The sequence below is a fragment of the Castor canadensis genome, chromosome 4 (assembly GCF_047511655.1).
Source record: "Castor canadensis chromosome 4, mCasCan1.hap1v2, whole genome shotgun sequence".
Taxonomy (NCBI): domain Eukaryota; kingdom Metazoa; phylum Chordata; class Mammalia; order Rodentia; family Castoridae; genus Castor; species Castor canadensis.
The window spans coordinates 140745749-140772913 of NC_133389.1; the positions used below are offsets into that span (position 1 = coordinate 140745749).

The 27165-nt window shown below is 36.4% G+C and overlaps 1 protein-coding gene across 2 annotated transcripts in view; it reads left to right on the forward strand.

The window, feature by feature from the left end:
- The window catches only part of Wdr75 (WD repeat domain 75), a 37005-nt gene extending 10308 nt beyond the window's left edge, over positions 1-26697 (forward strand). Inside the window, exons 5-22 of one of the 2 annotated variants that reach the window (XR_012447298.1) lie at positions 1374-1498; positions 3822-3892; positions 4845-4964; positions 5707-5795; positions 7770-7928; positions 8761-8820; positions 8912-9027; positions 10409-10584; positions 11726-11886; positions 12326-12506; positions 13483-13577; positions 14432-14527; positions 15156-15325; positions 15862-15921; positions 22416-22562; positions 22915-23006; positions 23092-23185; positions 23695-23832. Coding sequence is in view for 1 of the 2 variants with exons in the window: in XM_020172407.2 (XP_020027996.1) it covers positions 1374-1498; positions 3822-3892; positions 4845-4964; positions 5707-5795; positions 7770-7928; positions 8761-8820; positions 8912-9027; positions 10409-10584; positions 11726-11886; positions 12326-12506; positions 13483-13577; positions 14432-14527; positions 15156-15325; positions 15862-15921; positions 22416-22562; positions 22915-23006; positions 23695-23899 (2123 nt within the window). In the remaining variant the exon portion in view is untranslated. Of the gene's footprint in view, positions 1-1373; positions 1499-3821; positions 3893-4844; positions 4965-5706; positions 5796-7769; positions 7929-8760; positions 8821-8911; positions 9028-10408; positions 10585-11725; positions 11887-12325; positions 12507-13482; positions 13578-14431; positions 14528-15155; positions 15326-15861; positions 15922-22415; positions 22563-22914; positions 23007-23091; positions 23186-23694 lie in introns of both variants that reach the window. The other variant, XM_020172407.2, reaches the window with a different exon arrangement.
- The last annotated feature ends 468 nt before the right edge of the window (positions 26698-27165 follow it).

Sequence of the window (27165 nt, forward strand, 5' to 3'; positions counted from 1 at the left end):
CTGAAGCTAACAGTTTTTGGAGTTAGAATTTAAATTGCTTACATTATCATTACATTCATTTGAGGAGGCTTTCTATCAGTTTGAAATATGCAGTGAGGTGAGACCTCTAAAAAAAAAAACTGTCTTCCTTATGAACTTAAATCTATCATTCTTAAGTATCACTATCCTTTTACCTGTTTGCAAATTCCCATTTGTTGATCTGGAATCATTATAGCTAATAGTGTAGAAAATAGGTTGATATTAAGAACTAGCCGTGTGTCTGAAATTACTATATTTTATCATCATTGGAACATTGTTCCACGAAACATCTATGTATCAGCATTTCAGGAATTTCTGGGGTATTGACAGTGGTTGCAAATAATTGTGCTTCATCAGAGGATTTGATACAGATATTGACATGAAGGATATATTGAAAGAACTTTTCTAATCCCAGAATTTAAGAATGCCACTGCATGCTGTGCTATCTGCCATAAAATACAGTTGTCTTCAGAATTGAAAGCTTTAAGATGATTACCTGGCAGTCAGCTAGACTGGTTCATGATTTATTAACTAAGTGAATCCTTCTATCATATTTTTGTTGTTTGGGGGATTTTGCTGAAACATCTGTAATTTATATATCATAGATCTTTTAATCCATGAATAGTCAAAACTCTAAAGCAGACAAGTATATTGACTTCTTTAAAAAATTTACAAAATTAGCCTATATCTAGCCATGCATGGTGGTGCACACCTGTAACCCAAGCACTGGGGGCAGAAGGGGAGGGGCTGGGGCAGGAGGATCCTGAATTCAAGGCCTGCTTGGGCTACACAGTGAATCCATAGTGCAACCAAGGATTTGGGTATGTAGCTCAGTGGTAGAACACTTGGCTAATGTATAAGACCCTGGATTCAATCCCCAGAACCCCAAAAATAAAAATATTAAAAACCTGAGAGCTAAATATCTTTTGGTTAAAAGTCAGTTAGTGCCAAATCTGGTAATGAGTGATACTGTGTCAAGAATGTGGTATGAAAGGCACATACTTGGGAGGCAGGAGGGTCATGAGTTCTAGGTCAGCCTCAGTTACACAGTGAGAACCTGTTTCAAAGAAAAAAAACTGAAATGGCAACATTCTTAAAATAATTAAGTCATCTTCCCAGATGACATCTTCAAAGGTACCATGTTTTTCCCTGTTTAATTTCTGTTTTGTATAGAAATATATATACTCTTGATATTAGTCCACATGATTACTAAAAATTCCCATTCCCATTAAAATGTACCTTAAGATCCAGTTACAATCATGGCATTAGAGTAGCAAGTAAATTTCATGTGACTAAATGCACATGTTCACTTTTCTTTGAAGAAGCTTTAAAGTAATATGGCTTCCTTTTGCTAGATATATTTCAGCTGGCTTCAGTGAAACTGCCAAAATCATCAAGTCAGGAAACAGAAGCTAAGGAATTATCCTTTGTTTTGGATTATGTAAACCAGTCACCCAAGTGCATTGCTTTTGGAAATGAGGTAAATTTGTTTCATTGGTTTTCTGTCTTACATATAACATCTCTTTTCTGCAATCTTTCCTGAGCATCTTATGTTACAATTATAATGACTTTATATTGCCTTGAATTACTGTGTTTTTTAGTAACTAAGAAATTTCTTTCATTGCTTAGAGTATAGACTTTTAGGACCATCCCTATTTTGTTTATTCTGGCCTATTGTCCTTAGAAGTCCTCAAACTTTCCTCAAAATAACAATGTTTTGTATTTGTGCTGTATTTCTTTGCCTGTCCCATATAAGAACCACTCAGTGTTTCATTTTACATTGTGTATCTAGAAAATATGTCCTTAAAGCCATAATTAATATGTCCTTTATAAAAAAAAAATTGGCACTAAAGAAAAAATATTGTGAGGAAAGAAAATCTATGATCTCACCAGTGACAATAGTTAAGAACTCCCTTTCTTGAGTCAATGCCCTGTATAGCTATCCTTATCTCAACCAGCAAAAACCCTTGTTCCTTCCTATTATTGCCTATACTCTCTCTACAACAAAATTAGAAATAAGGGCAAAATAGTTTCTGCTGGGTATTGGGGGGGGGTGGGGAAGTGGATGGTAAGGGAGGGGGTGGGGGCAGGGGGGAGAAATGAATCAAGCCTTGTATGCACATATGAATAATAAAAGAAAAATGAAAAAAAAAATTTTCACATTGTTCAGGTAAGTAAATTGTGCTGTAGGGAGTGCAAGAATTTAAACACAAACTCATCAAATCTACAATGTCAGCAAGATGAGTGTTCAATGTCAATTGGTAATAAAGGGGTTGATAGGTGTCCACCCATCAAATATGTCAACAGACATACAACACACAAAAAAATCACAAGGCATCTGTGTATATATTTCCTTTACGAATTATTTTTAAAAAATCACTGATAGGAAGAATGTTTGAAATGTTTTCATTTCTCACTGTTTTATTTTCTTCAAACACCCACAAATCCAGTAAAATATCTGGTATATTAGGCTGATCTTCACTTTTATTTTTTTCTTCATTTTGTGTTGTTTATAGCAAGATGATAATACTTCAATGCTGTTCATAAATCTTCAGATTTTCAGTTTTAAGTTTCATGCTGAAGAAAAACCTAAAAGTTGTTTTCAGACCATTTTCATTTGTATTCAGTTTGTTTCCATACATTAAATACATTTATATTCATATTAAATATAAAAAAAAAAAAAGAACTCCCTTTCTAGACTTAAACATGTAATATCTTTTTCCAAAAGAAATCAGGATCAGAAATCTTTCTCTTTTTTTCATCTTAACATTACAACATGAGGGCTGGTGGAATGGCTCAAGTGGTAGAATACCTGCCTAACAAGCGTGAGGCGCTGAGTTCAAACCTCAGTGCCTCCAAAAAAAGAGAAAGAAATATTTGTTAACATTACAACATGAGTGTATAATAAAGTATTTTGTACAGATATCATGTGATGCCCACACCATGGCTTCATTCCATATTAATAATTACTTTATTATTTTAAAATCAAATACCATTAAATGATATCACTGTAGTTGCATGTTTCTTTAGCGTTTTGTACCATTATTTTGTTATTCTTCTGAAAAGGAGTTTCTTTCAGAATAGAGAATACATTTTTTAACATATCATCAATCACTAGTCATCAATTCAGAGCTCAGCAAGGTACCACTTCACATCCGCTGGAACTGCTAATGTTGTTAAGATATGGAGCAAAGTTACAGACTTCTGCCAAGTCATTCCAGTCCTAGGCAGAATGAAAATACGACCACAAAATGATAATGTGCAGTAATTTGTTGTTCACAATAACTCCAAGATGTAAATAACCCAGATGTTCACCAACTAGTGAATAAGCAAATGCGACATGTATTTCCTCAGTGGAATTCTACTCAGCTATGAAAAAAATTAACAATATATGTAAGAGTGGATAAACATCAAAAAGATGATGTTGAGCAGAAGAGTCCTGGGACAAAAAGGCAGGGCAATAAGCTGTGATGATGGAAATGAGTAACTGCTTGTGGGGGGGTGGGGACATTGAGAAATAACTAAAGAAGAGCAAGGGAATATTTCTGAGGTGAAGGAGGTGTTTTAGATCTTCATTGTGGTGTTGTTATGTGGATGTATACATACATATGTATGCTACAAACAATACTTTATTGTATGTTTGTCTCAATAGAAAAAAAACTTAAATCATTATACTTCAAAATATCTTAGGATTTAGGACATTTGTTCATCTGTAGCCAAAGAATAGTATATCATTTTATGTTAATGCAGTCTTAGTAGTGTTAACTATTTTTCTGAGTATTATCTTGTTATTGAAACACCAGGGAGAATATGTTGCTGCAGTACGGGATTTTTACTTGTCTGTTTATTTTTTAAAAAAGAAAACAACATCAAGGTAAGAAATCTTTTTTGCTAGCTTTGTTTTATGTACTAAAGAGCTTGTTACAATTTTATTTCATCCACATTACCTTTGATCCACGAAGAATAGAAGGGATAATAAGGAGAATGTTAGTTACAAAAACTTAGGGAGCCTTTTCCAGCCTAAATAAAGTCCCTATACAGTACACCTAAATTATTGTAGTTTGTATGCTTGGTGTCAAAATCTGTAGATTGAAATCATTGACGAGGTTGATTCTCATTGCCATTTTATAGCTGTAGAAATAAATACAGGTTTTGGAATACCTAGGTTTAAAATGGGTCTGATTTAGTCCATTTGGAATCCTGTGTACTTGACTAAAATAACATATTTAGAGAGACTGCTGAGCATTGAGTAATCAGTACTGTTCAACACTGTCCCCCTTCTCATTTACCCTTGTAAGATTAACAGTTGTTTTCTTTGCAGTATAATAAGAATCTTGACTTGTTAAGAGCCAGAAGACTGGCAAATACTCAGCCTAAGAATAAGAAATAGCCTAGATATTATAGTGAACAGACTTACTTTTTAAATGTCCCTTTATACAAATTAACCATTTGTCTTAGATATAATTTCTTAGGCTTGTCCACCCATCATCCTGAAATTTAGATTCAGTAAGAAATTTGAAAAAGCTGTGTCCCCAGCCAAGAAAAGCCACTGAAAGGACTATCATTCCATTGCTTACATGCCAGTGGCTTTCATAGACAAGTTATGGTAGGATATTAGTCATGTGAAGTTTATATTTATTAATATGTTTACAAAACAATGCTGGATTCTTGATCAAATTTTTCTTTTTAAAAAAATCCTGCATTTCTATTGATTGGATTCTGAGAGCTCTCCAGTTTGGGTTGATAAGTTTTGGAAATCTCTTTCTTAATTACATCACCACTACATGAGTCTGAGATAACTTAAGGAAAAATTTTTTTTCTCCTAGGTTTACTTTATCATCATCAGGAAATAAGAAAAATGCTAAGAACAATTTCACATGTGTAGCATGCCACCCAAAGGAAGATTGCATCGCATCTGGTCACATGGATGGCAAAATTCGTCTTTGGTCAGTTGACTGATTTATATACTGTTTTACATTAACCCTGCAGAATGGGCCTTCTCTGAATCCAGGAAGAGGGACCAAACTGAAAAGCCACTGTTGATAATAGGGACTAGGCTCTGCCAACACCCTCCATTCCTTTTATTATGCTCTTTGTTTCATACTTAATACTTTAGAATCCTAACTTTGGGTTAGGGTTTATAGGAAGAGTGAAAAATTCCATGTTGCCTATGACCATTTTACTGAAGAGAACTTTTCTGTCATCCTTTACCCAAAAAGGCAAGAGTGACAATAATGAGTGATAGGATACTATAGATGACATACTGTTTGTAGAAGTGATTTTTAGGAATAAAAATATACTTTTTACACATTAAGACCAGAAAGTTTGATACTATGATTTATTACATTTAGCATGCCATTATTTTCCTAATTCACAGGGCTGGCAGAGTGGCTCAACAGGTAAAAGCACCTGCCTAGCAAATGTGAGGCTCTGAGTTCAAACCCCAGTGCAGCTAAATAAATAAATAATACAGCCAACAAAAAACAAAACAAAGCCAAAAACATAAAAAGAAAGTAAAAGTTGCCCAGAAAAAAAATCTGCCATTTCCTGTGAGCTGGTGTAGTGCCTAGCAAGTGTGAGTGAGGCCCTGAATTCAAACCCTAGTGCTGCCAAAAAACAAATAAAACCTGGCCATTATTTTCCTGTTCGCATCTAGGGTCAAATTAAGAATTTGTTTTTCTCCAATAGGAGGAATTTTGGTGATGAGAAGAAATACATGTACACATGTTTACATTGGCACCATGATATGGTTATGGATTTGGCTTTTTCAGTGACAGGTAAGTGCAGAGTTAACATTAAAATGAACTTTTAAAATGTATGAATCAAGTGTTTTAAATTTACTACATTTATACTTTGAGCAGGGTTTACATCTATTATCTGACTGAATCTTTGATGCTGTGAAACATGTATCATTAATTGTCATTTTCAAATGACGTGAGGTTTGGAATCGATAACTAGCCCAGGTCACGTGGCTAGTGAGATTCAGATCTAGGTTTGATTCAAAAGCTCATGTTTTTATAGATTGTCTCATTCAATATTCACTGTTTTAAATTAATTCAGACCTTTATTCCATTTAAGTTGCATGAAAATGTGGCTATATTAAACAGTACCTCCTGAAATTCTGTCCTCAACAGAAACGTGAAGAAGCACATTTTGTCTTGAGTTACTGTCAGCATCCTCAAACCCATGTGGTGAAAGTTATATCAACATATTATGACAGAGTGCTAGAAAAGATTATGCACCTAGAAAATGACTTCTTTTTGCAGACAGGTCTTAGATGGTGCCATGTGCTCTGGATCCATAGAGGTTTCCTTGGATTTAACTCACTAGAGCCCCAGGAAGTAGGAGGCATTTTCAAACTACTTAAGCTTTGGATTTGGGTAACAATGACCAGTGTATGCAGGCAAGACCCAACCTAACACAAGTATAATACAACAGGAGTACTGTTCTGACCTAAGAATTGAAACTAGAAAGAACATAAAGAGAAATTAACCATACCAGTAAAAAATGTAGGCTACTTTCTTATCTTCTCCACCCCCTTTTCCACTTGCCTCTCAAAAATACCAATGACTATTTGTGTGGTGGTGCACTGGTGTGCACATGTCAATTTATATGTTCCACACCATGTATTTTCCCTCCCAATCTAAGCTCATTTCTTCTGCCCTTCTTCAGTTTGTTTCATTGCTTTAGCCTCTGCCTAAATCAGGGCAAGGACTAATTGTAAACGTATAATAATATGTAATGTAAACTTTGGATGACTAATAGCCTACCATAATAATTTGTCTATGGGAGCCACTGACATTTAAGTAATGGAAAAGTTCTCCTTTTAAGTGGCCTTTTTGGTCTGTGCACAACTTACTCAGATTTCTTATTGAATCTACCCTTTAGTGTGAGGTATGGACAAACCTAATAAAGTTCCATCCTCTTCAATATACTTGATTTCATGTCATTGGAGTATATACCCAGTAGTTGGATATCTGAGTCAAATGGGACTTCTGTGTTTGGAGGAGCCTCCATACTGTTTCCCATAATGGCTGTACTTAAAAATTTTACATTCCCACAACCTCACCATCATGTTTTCTTGTGCTTTTTTGGTAATATATGGTAATTCTACATTCATTGCAGTTTTAATTTGCATTTCCCTCATGGTTAATGATGTTAGACAGTCTTTCATATACCTGTTGGCCATTTGCATATCTTTTGAGAAATGTCTAGTCAGGTCTTTTGCCCATTTTCAATCATAGTTTGTTGGACTTTTTTTGAGTTGTTTCCGTTCCTTTTTTATATAATGTAGATATTAACCCATTACCAGAAGTATGGCTTGCATTTATTTTATGCATAGATTGTTTCTTTAGTCTGTTGGCTGTTTCCTCTGTTGCATAATAGGGTGACTTTAGCGAATAGTAATATAGCTAGGGGAGATTTTAAATGTTTCTCCACAAAGAAAAGATCGATGTTTCGGTGATGGATATGCTAATTACCCCAATTTTATCATTACATAATGTGTAGGTGTATGGAAACATCACATTGTGTGCTATAAGTTTGTGCAGTTACTGTGTCAATTAAACACAAAATAAGACTTTAAAAATAGCAAATACAACATCAGATTAAAAATGCTATGAGGGCACTTATGTATTTCTAAAGAGTATTTCTTTGTTTTGCTATGAAAATAAAAGTGTTAAATATAATATTTGTTTTTTCCCAAAAAAAAAAATACTGCCTTTTTAATTTATTTGTGTGCATGTGTGAAGGCACCAGTCTGCTGAGCGGTGGGCGTGAGTGTGTACTTGTAGAATGGCGTGATGCAACAGAGAAGAATAAGGAGTTTCTCCCTCGGTTAGGAGCTACTATCGAACATATCTCCGTGTCACCTGCAGGAGATTTATTCTGTACTTCTCACTCTGATAACAGTAAGTCTCAATTTCTTATTGTGAGGAAATATAAGTTACACAGTGCCAGAAGTCAGGCTTCTATAGATACGGTAAATAAAGAAACCTAAAACTAAAATTAAGAGTAGTATAAGATTTGATGTGTGGGGTTTTTCCCTTCCATTTCTCCTCTTCCCCTCTCCAACCCCAGATGCCACCAGAAGGCAACATTTTTTGTTTTTATGAAAATGAAAGGCTAAGTGTGTTTTGCCACTTATATTTTCAATACCTTTTAAAGTAGGAGGTAGGGGGAAGTAAAAAGAGGGTTTTAAAGAGGGCATTGGTGCTTTAATAAATAAGAAGGCACTTCCAGAAGAATACTCTGTGATTCTCGTTTGACATTTTCTCAGGGTGGGTAATCATGTGGATTGTGATAGAAATTGAGGCACTCTTGGTCTTCCTCTAGGCTCACCCCATTACTACTCATCCTAGATGAGAGCCTCTTTCTGAATCTACTAGCCCATTGCTTCCTTTCCCTTCAAAAAAGAAAGGAACTGAGCAATCCATTAGTGGCATGACTTATTTCAAAGTTAAACTGTCTTTTGTATGTACTCCAGATATGTATGGTTTCTGAATTAACACTTAATGTAGTCATAGTTACACTTTATAAATCTTAATGAAAACTTAACAGAAAAATTTCCATCATCACCCCTAATTTTTCAACTAAATTGCAAAATATAGTCCTGATTTTTTAGTAACACTCAGACTTAATTGAATTTATTGGGCTGTTTTGTATTCTGGCATATTTAAAATGACATAAATTTAGATGACTTCTTCACCTTGAAGTTATAACCTATTTTTTTTTAACTCACAGAGATAACAGTTATTCACCGAAACCTTGATGTATCTGCAGTAATTCAAGGCCTAGTAAAAGGTATTGATGAATCCAGTAGATTTAGAGTTATGTGTGTTTTAGGAGTGAGTGTTTTTGTGACTTCAGCTATTATATATCACTTCTTTTACAGATAGGAGTATTTTTACCGGTTTGATGATTGACCCAAGGACTAAAGCATTAGTTTTGAATGGAAAACCTGGTCACCTGCAGTTTTATTCTCTCCAGAGTGATAAACAGTTATATAATGTAAGATTTTGATTCATTAATTAGTCATAAAACTAATGAAAGCTTTTTACAGTTCCACTGGAGTCAAGTAATTTATTTTGTAGTTTCTAATGCATGAGCTTATGACTATATTTACTTGAACATTATCGATATTAATAATGATTACTCAGTTCATGTGTCCACAGTTGTATAATACGTTAAGTAAATAGTACTCTCACATTTGCTCTATTTTACTTTGTTTCAGAATGCACTCAGTTGTCCCACACAGCCATGCCTTTCTGTCACAAACAAGAAAAATTGAGTATATATTGATTGGTAGTACAAATCTGTATCTGCTCCATGGTGAGACAGCGTCATACTCACAAACCAAAGATGAAAGTTTCAGTGTATATTAAAGCGGAACACTTCTAATAATCCTGATAAATGCAATCCCACCTGTCCTTGTGCACACAGTACTCTTCATAGGTTTCTACCATAGAAACTGAAACATTTTATCTCTTTCTCCGCATGTCCTTTATACCCCTCAAACAAAGAAGCCAGTTAATACCCCCACATCTAGTAAGTGGGCCCAAAGTATATTTAATAAACAGGTTGAGCATCCCTAATCTCAAAATCCAAAATCCCAATTGATCCAAAATCTAAAACTTTTTGAGTGCCTACGTGACACCACAAATGGAAAATTGCATACTTGACCTATGTGATAGATCACATCACAATGCAAGTGTGTAAAATTTTGTGCAAAATTATCTCAAGCTATGTATATAAGATGCATATGAAACATAAATGAATTCTGTGTTTAGGCCTAGATATTGCCCTCAAGATAACTAATTTACATGCAAAGATTCCAAAAAAAAAAAAAGCACTTCATGCCCTGAATTTTTCAGATAAAGGATATGCAGCCTATCATAACCATTTTATTTACTTAGTAAAAAAGCAAGGAAATAGGATTTAAAAAACAACCTTAAATAAAATTCTGGCCTTCTTGGACCATTGCTTATCTTCTTTTTTTTTTAAGCGTCTTAAAGATTATAAGTTTATTTTTTCTCTCTTATTTGTAGTGATAGAGAATTAACTTTGTGATTTTATATAACACTATTCTCATAGAGAAATACACTGCTGTAAGCTAAAGATTCTGTTCAGTCATATAATGGGTCTTAGTTGTCACTAATATATCAAAGTCATTGAAGAATAGTCACTTCCAAACTGATGCTATACACTATGTTAACCTTTTTAATGAGCTTTGATATCCAGAGTAGTAATTGGTTCATTTTTCCTGTTATCTAAAAAATCTGTTAACCATAGATTTTAGAAGTTAGATGGATATAGTTCATTATTTCTTGAATGCTTTAACATTTATGTACTTATATTAATAGACATTTTGAATTCTTTTTAACCCCATCAGTTAGATATTATACAGCAAGAATACATCAATGATGATGATCTGATCCAAATTGAACTAACAAAGGCTGCATTTGGCTGCTTTGGTAAATGGCTTGCAACAGTGGAACAACGACAAGAAAAAGAAAGTGAACTTGAATTACAAATGAAACTGTGGATCTATAATAAGAAAACACAAGGGTAACACTACCCATATGGCCACTTCTTAATTTCAGAGTATAAGTTTGAGTTTCTACTTAATGGTTGTAAATGTCAGTCTTTAAGCTATTTCATTTTGATAGATTGAGAGATATGGGGGAGTTATTCTTCTAATAAACCCTATAATTAACCTTTCTGTTCTCAGAAAGCATTATCCTCCAAGACTTACTGTCATCTCATTGCATAAATAAGGAAACATGAAAAAATATCACCCCCCCAGGTACATATGCCCAATTCTAGGCAAGTCGAGAATTAGAATCCAAATGTTCTTTGCTCTTCAATTAATGTCTTGCTACTTTCCTTTGGAAAGTGAGAGTATAGTTGAGGTGTACTGTAGCATGTGCTTTTATCCTGTTGTCTTGATGATTTTCTAAAGAACATTGCTAAGGTAAGCTTGTGGCCTGTATTTTACAAGTGAGGAAACAGGTCCAAAATTAAGTGATTGTCTCTAGTTAGCCCTCTTGTAAACTGTGCTCTTTTTTTTTCCCCTAAGATGATGCTGCCCTAGTATTGTTTTTAAAAACACAGCATTTCCTTCTTAAGAGACAAACATTGAGAGCTAGTTTGGGTGACTGGAAATAGTAAATGACCAGGGCAGTTGGAATAGGTAGTTTCCTTCCACATTTTCTTGCTATGCATGGGGCCTTTCACAGCCACTCCATTTTTTGTTTTCTTTTTTCTGTCTGCTTTCAGAAGTAGACAGACACCTGGATTCTATACTGTACAATTTTTCTGCAGTTTGATATAGTAAGCTTCAAGTATGATTGATCAAGTGCCCCTATTTTATACCCATGTTGTACCAGAGAGTTGACTATTTTACATAACAATCTATGTGTCACATAAGACTATGGGTGATGTGTTAGAACTATTTTTGGTAGTACTGGGATTTGAACTCAGGGTCTTGAGCTTGGAATGCAGGCACTCTGCCATTTGAGCCATGTTAGAACTCTTTGCATTTTGTCGTTATTAGAGATAAAAGTATGCAGTTATTTGTCATTCTAGGTGATAATCTGTCAGTTGCCCATTCTTAAAGATGCTATCATATATCATGTTAGAAGGCTCATATGACAATATATCTTACTGTCCTAGTGTAAACATAAATTTGTGCTTTCCTTTCTACTAGATTCATTCTCAACACGAAGATTACCATGCCACATGATGACCACATCACAGCTCTCTGTTTCTGTAATACAGAAAAAACTGAAAAACCTTTAACCTTGGTTACAGCGAGCAAGGATGGTCACTTCAAAGTATGGATATTGGCAGATGATTCTGACATATATCGTAAGTTAACTAAACATGTTGAAAGTATATACAGTTTTAAAGTTTGAAGTATTGATGTCATGATTTGGATCCATTGTAGAGAACAATTTTTTCCTTGTTTAGTTCTATCCACTATTGCTTAATTTTAGTAGATCTATACTTTTTATGTGCCTTTCCCTCAAAATCTGTACTTTGGGAAAGTAAATGGCAGTCTTGATTAATAATATGCTGATCAGTTTATGAGGCTACAGTAAAAAGGACTTTTGCCATTCTTTCTGTGCTCCACTAGAGGGAGATCAAGGTCTCCAGGAAGGGGCATAAATTTCAAATCAGTCAATAGTAATGAACAGGGTTTTTGTTATTGTGTGTCTTTGGTTTTAACCCTTATTGCTTATAGCATCTCTATAATTTTACCTCACATTTATTCCATTTTTTAATGTTGTGGCTTATATTTTCACAGAAAAGGCTGTTGGCTGGACCTGTGATTTTGTGGGTAGTTATCACAAGTATCAAGCAACTAACTGTTGTTTCTCTGAAGATGGTTCTTTACTAGCAGTTAGTTTTGAGGAAACAGTTACAATATGGGATTCAGAAACATGGGAACTTAAATGTACATTTTGCCAGCGGGCTGGGAACATAAGGTAGGTAAATCACTTGAGTAGTGTGTAGTACATTTTTTTTTAATTAAGTCTTTAAACTTTAGTAATCATTTATGCTTTCCCCAGTATAGTAGCCTGTCTGGGAGACAAGCAGCTAACCAAAATGTTAGGAAGCTAAAAATTCCAAGTGTGTGAACTATATGCCAATATTTCTGAAATGGGATTAATATTTAATTCTTTGCATACAGCTTTTTTCTTTGTAATAATGACTTTGATGAGTGTGCTATGTAATAATAGGAATTACAAGTAAGCCTCAGTGGATCCGGATAGCCAGCTCTACCATTTGAGCCCCATATCCAGCCCCCTCAGTGGATCCTGAGATGCTTGTCTTCATGTATTCCTATAAAAACTATGTGATACTCAAACATTGTTTCCTGAGAAGAGCAAGGAAAATAACAGTGCTTTCTGATTTACTTCTGATAACTGGGAATGAGGACAGAATGGCAAGTAGCTAATAAAATAGTTTCTAATTCCCAACATGTCTGATTCTGAATTTACTTTGTAAAACTTTCTTCAGAATTACAATTACAGGCCACACATGGTGGCACACACTTGTAATCTCAGCACTAAAGAGGCTGTGCAGGAAGATTACAAATTCAAGGCCAGCCTACATGAGTGAGACCCTATCTCAAAAAAAACTCAGGTTGCAAATTTTCTTCACCTAAGAGCAAAAAATAGGGGTTTTGTCAGGTGACTTAGTGTATTCCACATACATTTTCTCTAATAGGAGTTGATTGTTACTTTGTACAATGTGTGAAAGAATCAGTCATCAGCATGTTTTTCTGAGGAATAAAGTACCTAAATAAGCCTTTTTCCTTCCAGATAATTAGAAACAAAAACATGCTTCTGTTTTAAAATGCACAGTGCATAAAACTAACACAGTGTCTGAAACCTGCAGCCCTTTTTAGTAAATATGCTGCAATTGCCTGTTGCTAAGTTCCTTGTGGTTTTAACCTAGGCACCTTTGCTTTGGGAGATTGACCTGTTCAAAGTATCTTCTTGGCTCTACTGAACATGGCATTCTTTGCTGTTGGAATCTGCTCAGTTGTGCATGTAAGATATTTTTTACTCTAATGTGACTCAGTAAAGCTTATGGATGAAGTTGCCACTAAACTTTGACATTTTCAGGCTGGCTGAGTGGTTCAAGTGGTAGAGTTCTTTCCTAACAAACATGAGGCCCTGAGTTGGAACCCCAGTACCACAAAAAAAAAAAAACTTTGGCATTTTAGGAATTAGGGATTATCTCTTTATAGATCACTTATAAACCACCTAGTTGTCAGCAAATCATCTTCCAGTATCTTTACCTTTTCCCACTGTCTTCAGGTATCAGACTTTCTGTTGCCCTCTGTATTCTTCATTCTCATAACATACTGAGGAATGCTTCTGCTAATTTGTAATGCGTATTAACCTGCAGGATCATTGACAGCATAAAATTTGAATGTAGTCTGCCACAGCTCTTACAAATGGAAATTGAAAAAAAATGGAAATTGAATGGCATTTTACTCATTTGAGTGTATGGAAGATACAGTTGTTTAGTAATGAATGTGTAAGATTCTCTGTGGTGATTCTTAACATTTCATCCACGTTTAGCAGGAGCAGAAAAGCACTACACATAAATGCAAATGAGACCAGCATTTTCTTACTATATGAAAGAAGTATCAAAGTTCCATTTGGGGTTTTTTTGTTTTGTTGTTTTGTTTTTTGCTTCTTACCACTCCCCTTAATGCAGTCTTCCACAGACAGTGTCATTGTGTCTCCATTGTTAGTTTGGAGCATAAAATCCTTCTACCTGAAAATAAAAGAATTAATTGTCCTAGTAAACATTAAGAATACCAACTTTAAACAGAAAGCCTTTAAGAGTTCTTGGTAAATCTCTTAGAAATGAATCACCTTTTCTGCCCCCACAGTGGAATGGAGTGCAAAATTAAATATTAAAGTTATGGAACCTGATCCTAATTCAGAGAATATTGCTGCAGTCTCTCAGTCTTCAGTGGGTTCAGACTGTAAGTACAAGCTGTATTTTGATAGTAAAAAGTTATCTGTTGCCTAAATTTTCTTTTTAATGTCTACTATAATTTGAATCAAACTTACCCTCAAGTCAGATAATGAAACCACTTTGCCTGGTGCCTGCCCTCTATTTCTTTCTCCCATACTTTGTATTATATACATTGATACTTAGTTCTAGGAAAACTCCAGTATATCCCTTACTTTTCCACAGGCCAATTCCTATTCACTTTTCAAAGTCTAATAGTGATTTCACCTCTTTGATGCATCACCAACTCCTCTAAGAAGCTTTAACTGGACCTTGTCTATGCTTTTGAAACAATTTCTTCATCTCCTTTTATGGCACTTAAGACAAAATACTTGTCCAAAATGTTTTGGTTCCTGTCTTCAGTACCTGCTGGTCTCTAGAGCAGGGATCCTTCTTTCTTTTTTTTCAAGTTCATAGTCCTCATTCCTCACCTGCTTGGATCATAGTAGGTACTCCATACATGCTAAATCAAAACCTGAACCAGTTATGAGGTAGACCACTTACTCAATAGGGTGAGTCCCAGAAGTAGTGTGACCAGTCTGAAGCTAGAACTAACCTTTGCAGACAAAAGTCAATGTCTATTTGTTTTTCCTCTGTAGTGTTTGTATTTAAACCTGCTGAGCCAAGGCCATTGTACATTCAAAAGAATATCTCCAGAGAGGAAGTCCAGTGGGGAGTGTTTGTTCCACGAGATGTCCCTGAATCATTCACCTCAGAAGCTTACCAGTGGCTGAACAGATCCCAGTTTTACTTCCTAACAAAATCACAGGTAATTGCCCCCTCAGAAAAGGGTAACTACCTCATATATGGAATTTTAGAGAAGTAGTCAGACTGTGGCCATTGGTGTGAGTTTGTTTCTAGGAGTAGTTTCATTAAAGGTTTATTTCCCAAAAGAAATTGTCAGAAATGCTCATTACAGCAGTATTGCTAGAAGCCACCCTTTAAGTATTGTTTCCATTAACACTGTGACACAAGAAAAGCAGAAGATTACAAAATATTTTATTTACTAACATGGTTTATATTTTTTTTAATTTTTAGTATTGGATTTGTTGAAGAAAATGCTGACTTGGCTGTCAGTTTGAGCCATCAGTTAAATTTTTTTTCATTACCAGTTCTTAGATATCTCTCAGAACACAATCTTGCAATGCTCACAGGGGTTTTTTTAATGTAATTTAAACCTTTTATTACTTTTCTATGAACAGATACATAAATCAAAATGAAAAAATGACCATCTTGTATAATCTTACTTAGGTTTAGTTTGTACTCTACAATCATTTTTTCCATCATTAATTGATCTCTTTTCAGAGTTTATTGACATTCAGTACAAAGTCTCCAGAAGAAAAACTCACACCAACAAGCAAACAGGTATGTTTTGGTCATTTGTAGTACTGGCTCATTACCTCCCTAAAAAGATAGTAATCTTTTAGAATTCAGCTATGACAAAAATGTTTCACCTGGCCCAAATGGAATTTTAAAACGTACACTTATAAACTGATGTGCCTCTTTTTGAAGCTACAATACTCTACATTTATAATATCTGTAACACATGTTTGAAGAGTCAGGTATAGTTGGCACTCCATATCCATGGGTTCCACATCCATGAATTCAACCAGTTGTAGGTCAGAAATATTTAGGAAAAAAAAACATTCTAGAATATATGGGAGGATGTGCCTAGGTTATATTTAAGTAGTATGCCATTTTTCATAAGGTACTGGAGGATCCTTGGATTTGGGCATCTGCAGAGGGTTATGGAACCAGTACCCCATGGCTACTGAGGATATAATTATGGTACTTCATGCTTCTTAGGAAAAACTTCACTGCCATTACCCACAAAGACAGTCGCTCCCACCTTTTTAGTTAAGAGTTTTCATTTGCTTTATATTGCTAAGAAACATTTATATTGCTTAATCTGGATTTTTCTTAGATACCAACTCTTAACTCTGATCTACTGAAACTGACATTTTAACACTACTACTCCTCATATATACACAACACAAACTTTCCCTACCTAATTTTCCCCATATACAGGTAAGTCTTAAATTGATTAGGTCAGTATTGTCATAACCATGTAAATACAATTCATAGCCATTCCATGTGGTGCACATTTTTCCTTTTGTTGACCAGCTTTTTGTTTTCTCTGGAATTAATGATTACCTCCTTTTTTCGTTTGCTTAGTTTTTTATTTACCTCTCACCCAGTTTAACACCAGCCTCCTTCAAAATTATGTAAGTCTTCTCTTGATATTTTCAAACATTAAGTATTCTCTCAAGTCATGAAGAAATATATCCAGGAGCCTTCTGCCTGGCTTCATTCTGGACTGATTGCTCCATGTATCTGCTGCACAATAGTGGTCTTAGGATACACATTCAGGTCCTATAGGTTTCATCTTTAGTCACTCAACTTGCTTTGGTGAAGCAAATTCTGTTGGAGCATGGATAGTATATTTAAGACTTCGTGTGTTGGGAAATTTTTTATTCTCTCCTACTTGATTGGTTAGTTGAATCATATATTGAGTTGTAAATTGGTAAATCATTGTGTCAAGAACTATTCTAGGCAGTTGAGCTATGTTAGCAAAATAGGTCTATAAACTTCTTATAGTGTTTATAGTAAGGCACAGACATTAAACAATAAGCATTATATAAGTTAAATACTAGCAAAGACCTGACATGGCAGATCATGCCTGCAATCTGTCACTTGAGAGGCAGCAATGGAAGGAACATAGTCTGATGACAGCTCCAGACAAAAGTGCAAGACCCTTATGAAAAATAGCTAAAGCAAAAGAAGCTGGGGGTGTGGCTTAGCAAGTATAAAGCCCAGAATTCAAAACCCCACAGTACCGCCAAAAAAAAAAGATGCTGATAACAATTGTGGTGGAGTGAAGGATAGAGTAAAAAGGGGAAAGTAAGGTGCAACTTGCAGTTTTAAATAGGGCAGTCAAGTAGGCCTTACTGAAAAGACTGACTTTTCCTCTGAATGAATTGTGGAGCCCCATAGGGGGTTTTGGGTAGAGAGCTGACTAAGGAGGAAATCTGTTATAGTAGCTGTTATTCATTAGAGTCTGATGGGTCTTGGCTGTCTACTCTTATGTAAGTGAGCACAACTCAGCACCAGTGCTCATGCCTATAATCCTAGCTACTTGGGAGGCTGAGATCTGGAAGATCATGGTTCCAGGCCAGCCTGGCCCAAAAGAAGTTTGGAAGACCCCATCTTAATGGAAAAGAATCTGAGCATGTGCCTGTTATCCCAGTGACAGTGTGAAGCTTAAAGTAGGAGGGTCATAGTCCAGGCCAGCATGGGCAAAAAGCAAAATCCTGTCTCCAAAATAACCTGAGTAAAAAAGCCTAAAGTTGTGACTTCACCAGTCTCAAAAGTTTGAAGCCCTGAGTTCAAGCCCCAGTATTACAAAAAAATAAAGCAACTAGGCTGGGCATGGTGGTGCATGCATGTAATCCCAGCACTCTGGAGGCTAAGGCGGCCTGGGCTATAAAAGTTGTTGGGAAATTTCTACCTATGTGGAAAATCTCTAGTGTCCTTATTTGTAGGTCTTTTTGGCTGATCAAATTAGACAGATAAAACTGTTTTGAATCCTAGCTTGGAGAATTTAGATCTGTCTGTGTTCAGAGAATGCCCTTATATAACAGACAACTGCCTTCAGCTGTGAAAACGGCACCACCTGCCTACCTCCAGAGTATATTTAGAACTTTTTGCTGAAGAGATGTAGGAATAGACTTTTCACCAGCCCTGCTAGGTTCTGGTTTTTGGTTTTGTTAGCCCAGTTTTCACCCGCATCCACAGAGATGCTATTAATACCATTTGTAGAATTCTGCTCTATGAATTGGGATGCTTCTCGCTTTTCCCATAGCTAGGTTAAAATTTTGGTTTCTCAACTCTCTTTAGTTGTCATCTTCAACCTGCTTCATCCTTCCAACCTGTTACTATATCATGGCCTTTCCCTCCATTCTCTGTCATTGTGAAAACTCTTTTGCTGTCATTTTTTTGCAGGGCAAATCAGAGAAGCAGTGGTGAATGTATAGGGTCTGTCATCTTCCCCCAGACGTTTTTTTCTTGTGTGTGTGTTCTTACTTTTGTTATTTTTTTTTTAATTGTTGTGCTGGGTGGAGGTATCTTGCAGCATTTACAAAGGTTCTTAAAATATATCAAATATATCACACTTCAATTCCCCACCTCTCCTGCTCTCCGCCATTCCCCCTCCCCTGATACCTGGAACAGTTTGAACAGGTATCATTCTTGCATTTACATACATGTGTATACATTGTTTGCACCACATTCATCCTCCTACCCCTTTCCCTGCCACCTCTTTCCTTCCACTGGTGCCAGCCACACCTCCCCCCTCCCCACCTTCCCAAGACAGAACCTGTTCTACCCACCTGTTCTCTGATTTTGAAGAAGAAAACAACATAAAAAGTTAAAACAAGAAACATGACAACGTTTTGGCTAGTTTGAGATAAAGACAGCTATATAGGGAGTTTCCTTGTGTTGTTTCCATGTATATGTGTATTATAGCTCCAATTGATTCACCTCTTTCAGTCCTCTTCACTCCTCCCTAATCTGCTTCCCATGGTGGCCCCGGCCAGCTTGAAATTTCTGTATTCATTCCTGTGCAGTGAGCATACCAACCTCATTCAAGGTTTTGGTTTCCTTCCCTCGCCCTATCCCTCACTTGGACAGCCTCTCCTTAGTGTGACCCCTCTCCCATGATATGCTGCATTTGTTTTAGGTCTACAATCTGCATGTCAGGGAGAACATGTGGCTTCTGGCCTTCTGAGCCTGGCTAACTTCACTTAAGATGATGTTCTCCAATCCATCCATTTACCTGAGAATGACAAAATTTCATTCTTTGTGGTTGAGTAAAATTCCATTTTGTGTAAATACCACATTTTCTTAATCCATTCTTCAGTAGTGGTGCATCTTGGCTGTTTCCATAGCTTGTCTATTGTGAATAGAGCTGCAGTAAACATGGGTGTGCAGGTGCCTTTGTAGTAGTCTGACTGACATTCCTTCAGGTATATCCATAGGAGTGGTACTGCTGGATTGTATGGCAGATCTATTTCTAGTTTTTCCAGGAACCCTCATAATGTTTTCCGCAGTGGTTGTGCTATCTTACCTTCCCACCAGCAGTGTATGAGGTTCCTTTTTCCTCGCATCCTTGGCCAACATTTGTTGGTGGTGTTTTTGATGGTAGCTATTCTAACAGGAATGAATTGGAATTCTAGTGTGGTTTTGATTTGCATTTCCTTTATGGCCAGGGATGGTGAGCATTTTTTCCTGTGTTTTTTTAGTCATTTGGATTTCTTCCTTTGAAAAAGTTCTGCTCAGTTGCCTATTTCTTTACTGGGTCATTGATTTTGGGAGAGTTTAGTTTTTTGAGCTCCCTGTATATTCTGGTTATCAGTCCTCTGTCTGATGTGTAGCTGGCAAATATTTTCTCCCACTCTGTGGGTGTTCTCTTCAGTTTAGAGACCATTCCTTTTGTTGTGCAGAAGCTTTTTAATTTCATGTAGTCCCATTTGTCAGTCCTTTCTCTTGGTTGCTGGGCCACTTGTGTTCTAGTGAGGAAGTCCTTGCCTATGCCTGTTGCTTCCAATGTATTCCCTACTCTTTCCTGTACTAGCTTCAAGGTTTCAGATCTGATATTAAGGTCCTTAATCCACTTTTTGTTGATACAGGGTCATAAACACAGATCTAGTTTCAGTTTTCTGCAGGCAGATACCCAGTTTTCCCAGCAACAGTTATTGAAGAGGCTGTGTTTCTCCATTGTGTGTTTTTGGCACCTTTGTCAAAAATAAGGTGGGCTTAGCTGTGTGCATTCATATCCAGGTCCTCTATTTTGTTCCACTGGTCTTCATACCTGTTTTTTTGCCAGTACCATGCTGTTTTTATTGCTATGGCTCTGTAGTATAATTTGAAATTGGGTATTGTGATACCTCCAGCATTGCTCTTTTTGCTCAGTATTGCTTTGGCTATTCACTCTCTTTTGTGTTTCTAAATGAACTTGTAGAAATAGTTTGAGTTCTTCTTTACAACTATTTCTATTCCTTTTATTTCTTTTTCCTGCGTTACTGCTCTGGCTATGATTTCCAAGACTATGTTGAGTAGGAGTAGAAGGAGTGGGCACTCTTGTCTCTGTCCTGACTTTAGGAGAAATGGTTTCAGTTTTTCTCTGTATTTTGTTGGCTATAGATTTGTCATATATAGCCTTTATTGTGTTGAGGTACATTCCTTCTATGCCTAGTTTCATCAGAGCTTTTATAATGCGGTAGTGTTGAATTTTATTGAAGGTGTTTTCTGCATCTATTGAGATGATCACGTGGTTTTTGTCTTTGCTTGTGGTACTATGCTGTATTACCTTTAATGTTTTGCCTATGTTGAACCATCCCTGCGTACCTCGGATGAAGTCAGTTTGGTCATGGTGAATTATCTTTGTGGTATGTTGTTGGATTCAGTTTGCCATTATTTTATTGAGGATTTTTGCATCAGTATTCATTAAGGAGAATGAATACTCCTTTTTTTTTCTTTCTTTCTTTTTTTGGCATATGTCCTTGTCCGGTTTTGGGATGCAGGTAATACTGTCCTCATAGAATGAGTCAGGGAGTGTTCCTTCCCTTTCTATTTCATGGAAAAGTTTAAAGAGTGTTGGTATTAGTTTACTTTAAAGGTCTGGTAGAATTCAGCTGAGAATCCATCAGGTCCTGGGCTTTTCTTTTGGGGGAGACTATTGCTGCTTCAATTTCATTGTGTGATATAAATCTGTTTAGGTGAGTAATACCACTTGGTTCAATTTTGAATGGTCATATGTATCTAGAAATTTGTCCATTTCTTCAAGATTTTCCAATTTATTTGAATATAGGTTCTCAAAATGGTCCCTGATGATTCCCTGGATGTCCTTGGTGTTTGTTATTATCTCCCCTTTTTCATTTCTAATTTTATTAATTTGGGTCTTTTCCCTCCTCATTTTAAGTCAGATTTGCCAGAGGTTTGCCAGTGTTCTTTATTTTTTCAATGAACTAGCTTTTTGTTTCATTGATTCTTTGTATGGTTTTTTGTTTGTCTCTAATTCGTTGATTTCACCCCTTATTTTATTATTTCTCTCCTGCTTGTTTTGGGTTTAGCTTGTTCTTGGTTTTCTAGGAGTTTGAGATAACAGCATTAGGTTATTTGTTTGCGATCTTTCTGTGTTTTTAATGTATGTGTTCATGGCTATAAACTTTCCTCTTAGGACTGCCTTTGCTGTGTCCCATAGGTTCTGATAGGTTGTGTTTTCATTGTCATTAAACTTTTTTTATTTCCCCCCTTATTTGTTCTATGAACCACTGATTATTGAGCAATGTGTTGTCCAGCCTCCAACTGTTTCAGTATTTTCTGCTGCTGTTTTTGTTCTTGAGTTCTAATTTTATTGCATTGTGATCAGATAGTATGCAGGAGGTTATTTCAGTTTTCTTATATTTGTTAAGACTTGCATTGTGCCCTAAGATATGATCTATTTTGGAGAAAATTCCATGGGCTGCTAAGATGAATGCATATTGTGCTGTTGTAAGATAGAATACTCTGTAGACATCTGTCAGTTCCATTAAATCTATGGAGTCATTTAGTTCTAGGATTTCTTTGTTGATTTTTTGTCTGGATAAGGATCTGTCATCTTAAGCATCCATCATTAAGTTTTCCCCATAGTAAGTGGGATGATGGGCCTCACTAACTTTACCTGAAAGATGAGAAAATTATACTAATTAATTCCTAAAGCTACATCCTGGACATTTTATGATTCAATAGTAATTATTACTCAGTTGACTGCGTTTCCCCTTTTTAGTGAAATAATTTCCTTTTTTCTTAAATCCTTACAGCTGCTAGCAGAAGAAAGTCTTCCGACAACCCCATTTTATTTCATACTGGGAAAGCACAGACAGCAACAGGATGAGAGGTCAAATGAAACTGCAGAGAATGAACTGGTACAGCTACCCCTAACAGAGAACCTACCTGCAATTAATGAGGTACGTACTTAGTGAGAAAGCCATATCAAACAGATCAAATGCATTAAAGCACCTGGAGGTGGAGTTTTCTGCAGTCTGTCACAAATAATCATTTGTGTGCTGTACAGCATGAATACAAAGCTAAATCACATAACCTTATGATTTGGGATTATTTTGGCCTGGACTGGAGTAAATAAGGAGATTTACATAAGTGGAGGAAGTGTCGATACTTTTTCTCTTTGGTTTTTCTGGGGGGAAAGCCTTTATGTTTTGAGTTTCGGTATTTTGCAATAAATGCACTTAAGAAGCTGAAGGAGCAGATTATGCCGAAGGAGAATCTTTCTAGTGAAACCTGTTTCTGCTTTTACTTCAGCTTCTCCACACACCAGCCCATGTGCTGCCATCTGCTTCTTTCCTGTGCTCCATATTTGTGAATTCACTGTTGCTGTCTAAAGAGACTAAAAGGTAAAGCACTTTATAAAACGTGTTTATGTTATTCTGTGGTGTTACCTTTTAGAATATTCTTTCACTGTGTTTCTCTTTATTTCAGCTTCAAAATGCAGTTAAGGGCATGGGATTATTAAGGAAAATATGTTGAGAATAACTGTGAAGCAAGATGTTTTATGTGTATGCTGAAGTATTTGGTATATAATTTAAAATTACGTATTTCATAAATTTATCTGCTGTTTTATAATCACTCCTAATATTTTTTCTTTCCTCTTTTTGGTGGTACTTGGGTTTGAACTCAGGCAACCACTGTACTACTTGAGCTATGCCCCCCGCCCTTTTTGCTTTATAGTTTAAATAGGCTCTTGCATTTTTTCCAGGCCAGCCTGAACCATGGTCTGCATAGCTGGCTTAACACCCATATACCACCACACCCAGCTTTATTGGTTGAGATGAGGTCTCCATACCTTTGCCCAGGCTGGAATTGAAATCCTCATAATCACGGCCTTCCAAGTAGCTAGGATTACAGTTGTGAGCTGTCATGCCCATCCATGACCTCTAATTTTTTTTAAAGTATACTCAACAGCATAATTCTTCATTTGCTTTGTCTGTATGATTGTTTTTCTACATAAGTGTCTTAAATTAGAAAGTTATTGTTTAGAAATGTTTTTAATGGTATTGATATTCTGTTCCACTATTTTTAAAGTGCTGAAGAAATTCCTGATGATGTAGATATGGAAAAAGAAAAGGAAAGTGATGATTCAGATGAAGAAAATGACTTCACTGAACAGGTCCAAGATACAAATAACACAGATTTGGGAGATGACATTATCCATCAGTGGTCAAAATCTGAAGAAAAAGAACTGAGAAAGTTCAGGAAAATAGACTATAGCTGGATGGCTGCTTTTTAGGCCTTGGGCATAGGATGGTGTGGGAGGTCTTGGACTTTGTGTTTTTTATTATATATTGATATTCCAAAAAATTTTAATATTATTTCTGTTCTTAAAGTGCTAAGTATTTACAAGCTTTGCTTTTTAAAAAACAGATGTGATGAAACTACATTTGCATCATGCTTTGCTTTATCACATCTCTGTTTTTATTTCAAATCACATACTAGCCTTATAAAACAGGCAGGTATTTTTCTCTCAGGTTATAATAGCAGTGCTGGAACTGGAATTCATATAACATATAATCTCTCATCTGCAATTCAGAGATAGAAAAATTTCAAAAATTGAAAGGCTTTGATTTTTTTTTTTTTTTGACATTGAAATCCATTTGGTAACCAGATATGACAGATGTGACCTTAACTGATATTTTTGTCCTGATGGATTCTTCTTGGCATATTTTTTTCTTAAGCATTTTGAGTTTTCTAGGTCATTGGTAATACTTATATTAAAAAGTAAATAAACAGCAGAGTGTACAAGTCACACACTTGGTACAAATGACTTTTAGTATGTACTGTAGACTGAATGTTTGTGTACCCCCAAATTTACGATACAACCTAATCTCCAATCTGTTGGTAGTTGAATATGGGTCCTTTGGAGGTGGAGCTTTCATGAATAGTAGTGCCCTATATAAGAAGACTCAGGACTAGGGATATTGCTTAGTGGTACATTTATTACTAGCATCCCCAAAGGCCCTGCATTTGATTCCCAGCACCACAAACAACAGAGCACCCAGAGAGCTCCTTCTACCCTTCCAACATATAGCAACACAGCGAGAAGACAACCGTCTGCATCAGGGAGCAGGCTCATACTAAACATGAATGATGCCTTTCTATTGGATTTCCCGACCTCTGGAACTATGAGTCATAAATTTCTACTTATAAGCCACCCCATCTTTGGTATTTTGTTACAGTTGCCCAAATGAACCATGTATTTTTCAATCAGTATTTAAATAAGTGTCTGTTTAAAAAAAAATGACTGTATTGATGTAATTTACAAACCATGTAACTCATGTATATATAAGGTAAGCACGTCTATGATTTTTAGTGTTCACCATCATGATCAATTTTAGTACAGTTGTATCACCTCAAAACTGACCATTTGCCTCAACTCACTACCCTATCCCCTAGACAACAACTAACCTTTCTATCTCTGAATTCACCAACTATGAACATTTTATACCAATGGAATCATACTATATGTGTTCTTTTGTGAGTGACTTCTTTCACATAGTGTTTTAGACTTTTACTGTGACAGATACCTGGACAAGAGGTTTATTTGACTCAGTTTCAGAGGTTTCAGTCCATGGCCTGCTGACTATTGCTGTGGGCCTGTGGTGAGGCAGAACATCATGATGGCAGGATCGTGGCTGGGAAGCAGAGAAGGAAAAGGGGCCAGGGACAAGATAAACCCGTCAAAGACACACCCCCACTCACCCACTTCCTCCAGGTAGGCCCTACCTCCTCATCCATTCATCTCTGACTTCATCCACGGGTAATCCATCGATGAAGTTGGCATCCTCATGATCCAGTCACCTCTCAGCACCACCAGCTGGGGACCAGGTCCTCAGCAGATGAGCCTGTGGTACACATCTCATGTTTGAACCAAAACACTTAACATCCAGATTGCAGGGCATATCAGTACTTCATTCTTGTTTATTGTGGACATACCATATTCAAACCACACATTTAGCATCCATGTTGTAGCATGTATCAGTACTCCATTTCTCTATAGTGCATTCATCTCTCCTGGGTACACTTCTAGGAGTATTGCTGGGTCATTTGATAACTATTAAACCTTTTGAAGGACCACCAAAGTTAAGAATTGACTGCACCAACATACATTATATCATCGTCCAAAAAATTGCCCAATAGTGTGATCCATTAATCTTAGTTCCTTTTGAAAAGTTTCATTGTTTTGTTATTTTAGTCTTATTTCAGGTTCAAAGCAAAATTGGTAAGAAATAGATGTCCAAGTCCCTCCCCCATGCACCCAGAGCCTCCCCCATTACCGAGGTCCTCATCCTTTATCCACATGCCCCACCAGAGTGATACATTTGTTACAGTTGGATAAATTGTAGCAAATTCTATGCATGTTCTTCCTGGGCAAAATCTCAGCCACTTCTCCAGAACTGTGGACAGGCACAAAGGCCCACATCTCTCAGGCTGACGCCCTGCTTTACAAACTGTGTGGAGGCAAGAGCCGCTAGCAGCATCTCTCCTGTGTGGAATTTCTGCCATTTGAGCAAACTGGGGCAAGTGCAACCTAGCCCCCAGTATTCTAAGCTTATTCTTATAGTAGAGTCTCCACTCTTAAGAGTAGGCTTCATAAAGCAGGGGAGATCCCAACCTCAGCTCAAATTTAGCCAGAGCAACAGAGCTGGGGTTAAGAATGCTGGCCACCCCTGGCAGCTGCTGGTTAAAGATCCAGTCTTCTTAGCCACACCTACCCAGAATGGAGTTTGTGTCATGCTGGACTGACTAGGGAAGAGAGCAGTTTATGGCTTGATTGTCGCAGGCTCTAACTGTTCCTGCCACCAAGATTTATTAGGTTTTCCTGTCTCCCAGTATCTGCAGACAAAATGGTTGAGGGTTTTGTTTTGTTTTAATTGTTACCAGTTCTGGTTGTTCTGAAGACCAGGTCCATGGATTTCACACTGCCATTCCAGAAGTAGTTTTGATTTATAACACCTTCTTTGTTTCACCACCACCATCTTTTTGTGCACAATTTGTTGGAAAGATTAAAATTGCCATCTAAGTTTCTCACTGGTTTTTCAGATTGCTTTATTGGCTTTAACATGATCTTCCACCCTCTGAATATTGGGAGTTGGGTCTAGCGTATTGGGTTATATTTCCTTTTTGTTTTTCTTTTTTTGGTGGCACTTGGGTTTGAACTCGGCCTCATGCTTGCTAGACTCACCATTTGAGCCCCTCTACCAGCCCTATATTTCTACTATCCAATAGAAATATAATACAAGTCCAATTTATAACTAGTTTCCTAGTAACAAGAAAAATCTAAAAATTAATGCTAGTGCTATATTTTATTAAACCTCACATATCTAAAGCAGTATTTCAGTATGTACCCAATTTTTAAAAATATTTACAGATATTTTGTACTTTTTTCCATATGATGTTCTCAAAATACACTGTGTGTTACATACTTAAAGCATGTGTCCATTTGAGCTAACCACATTTCCAGGAATGCTTAATAATTACCCATGGCTACAGGCTGCC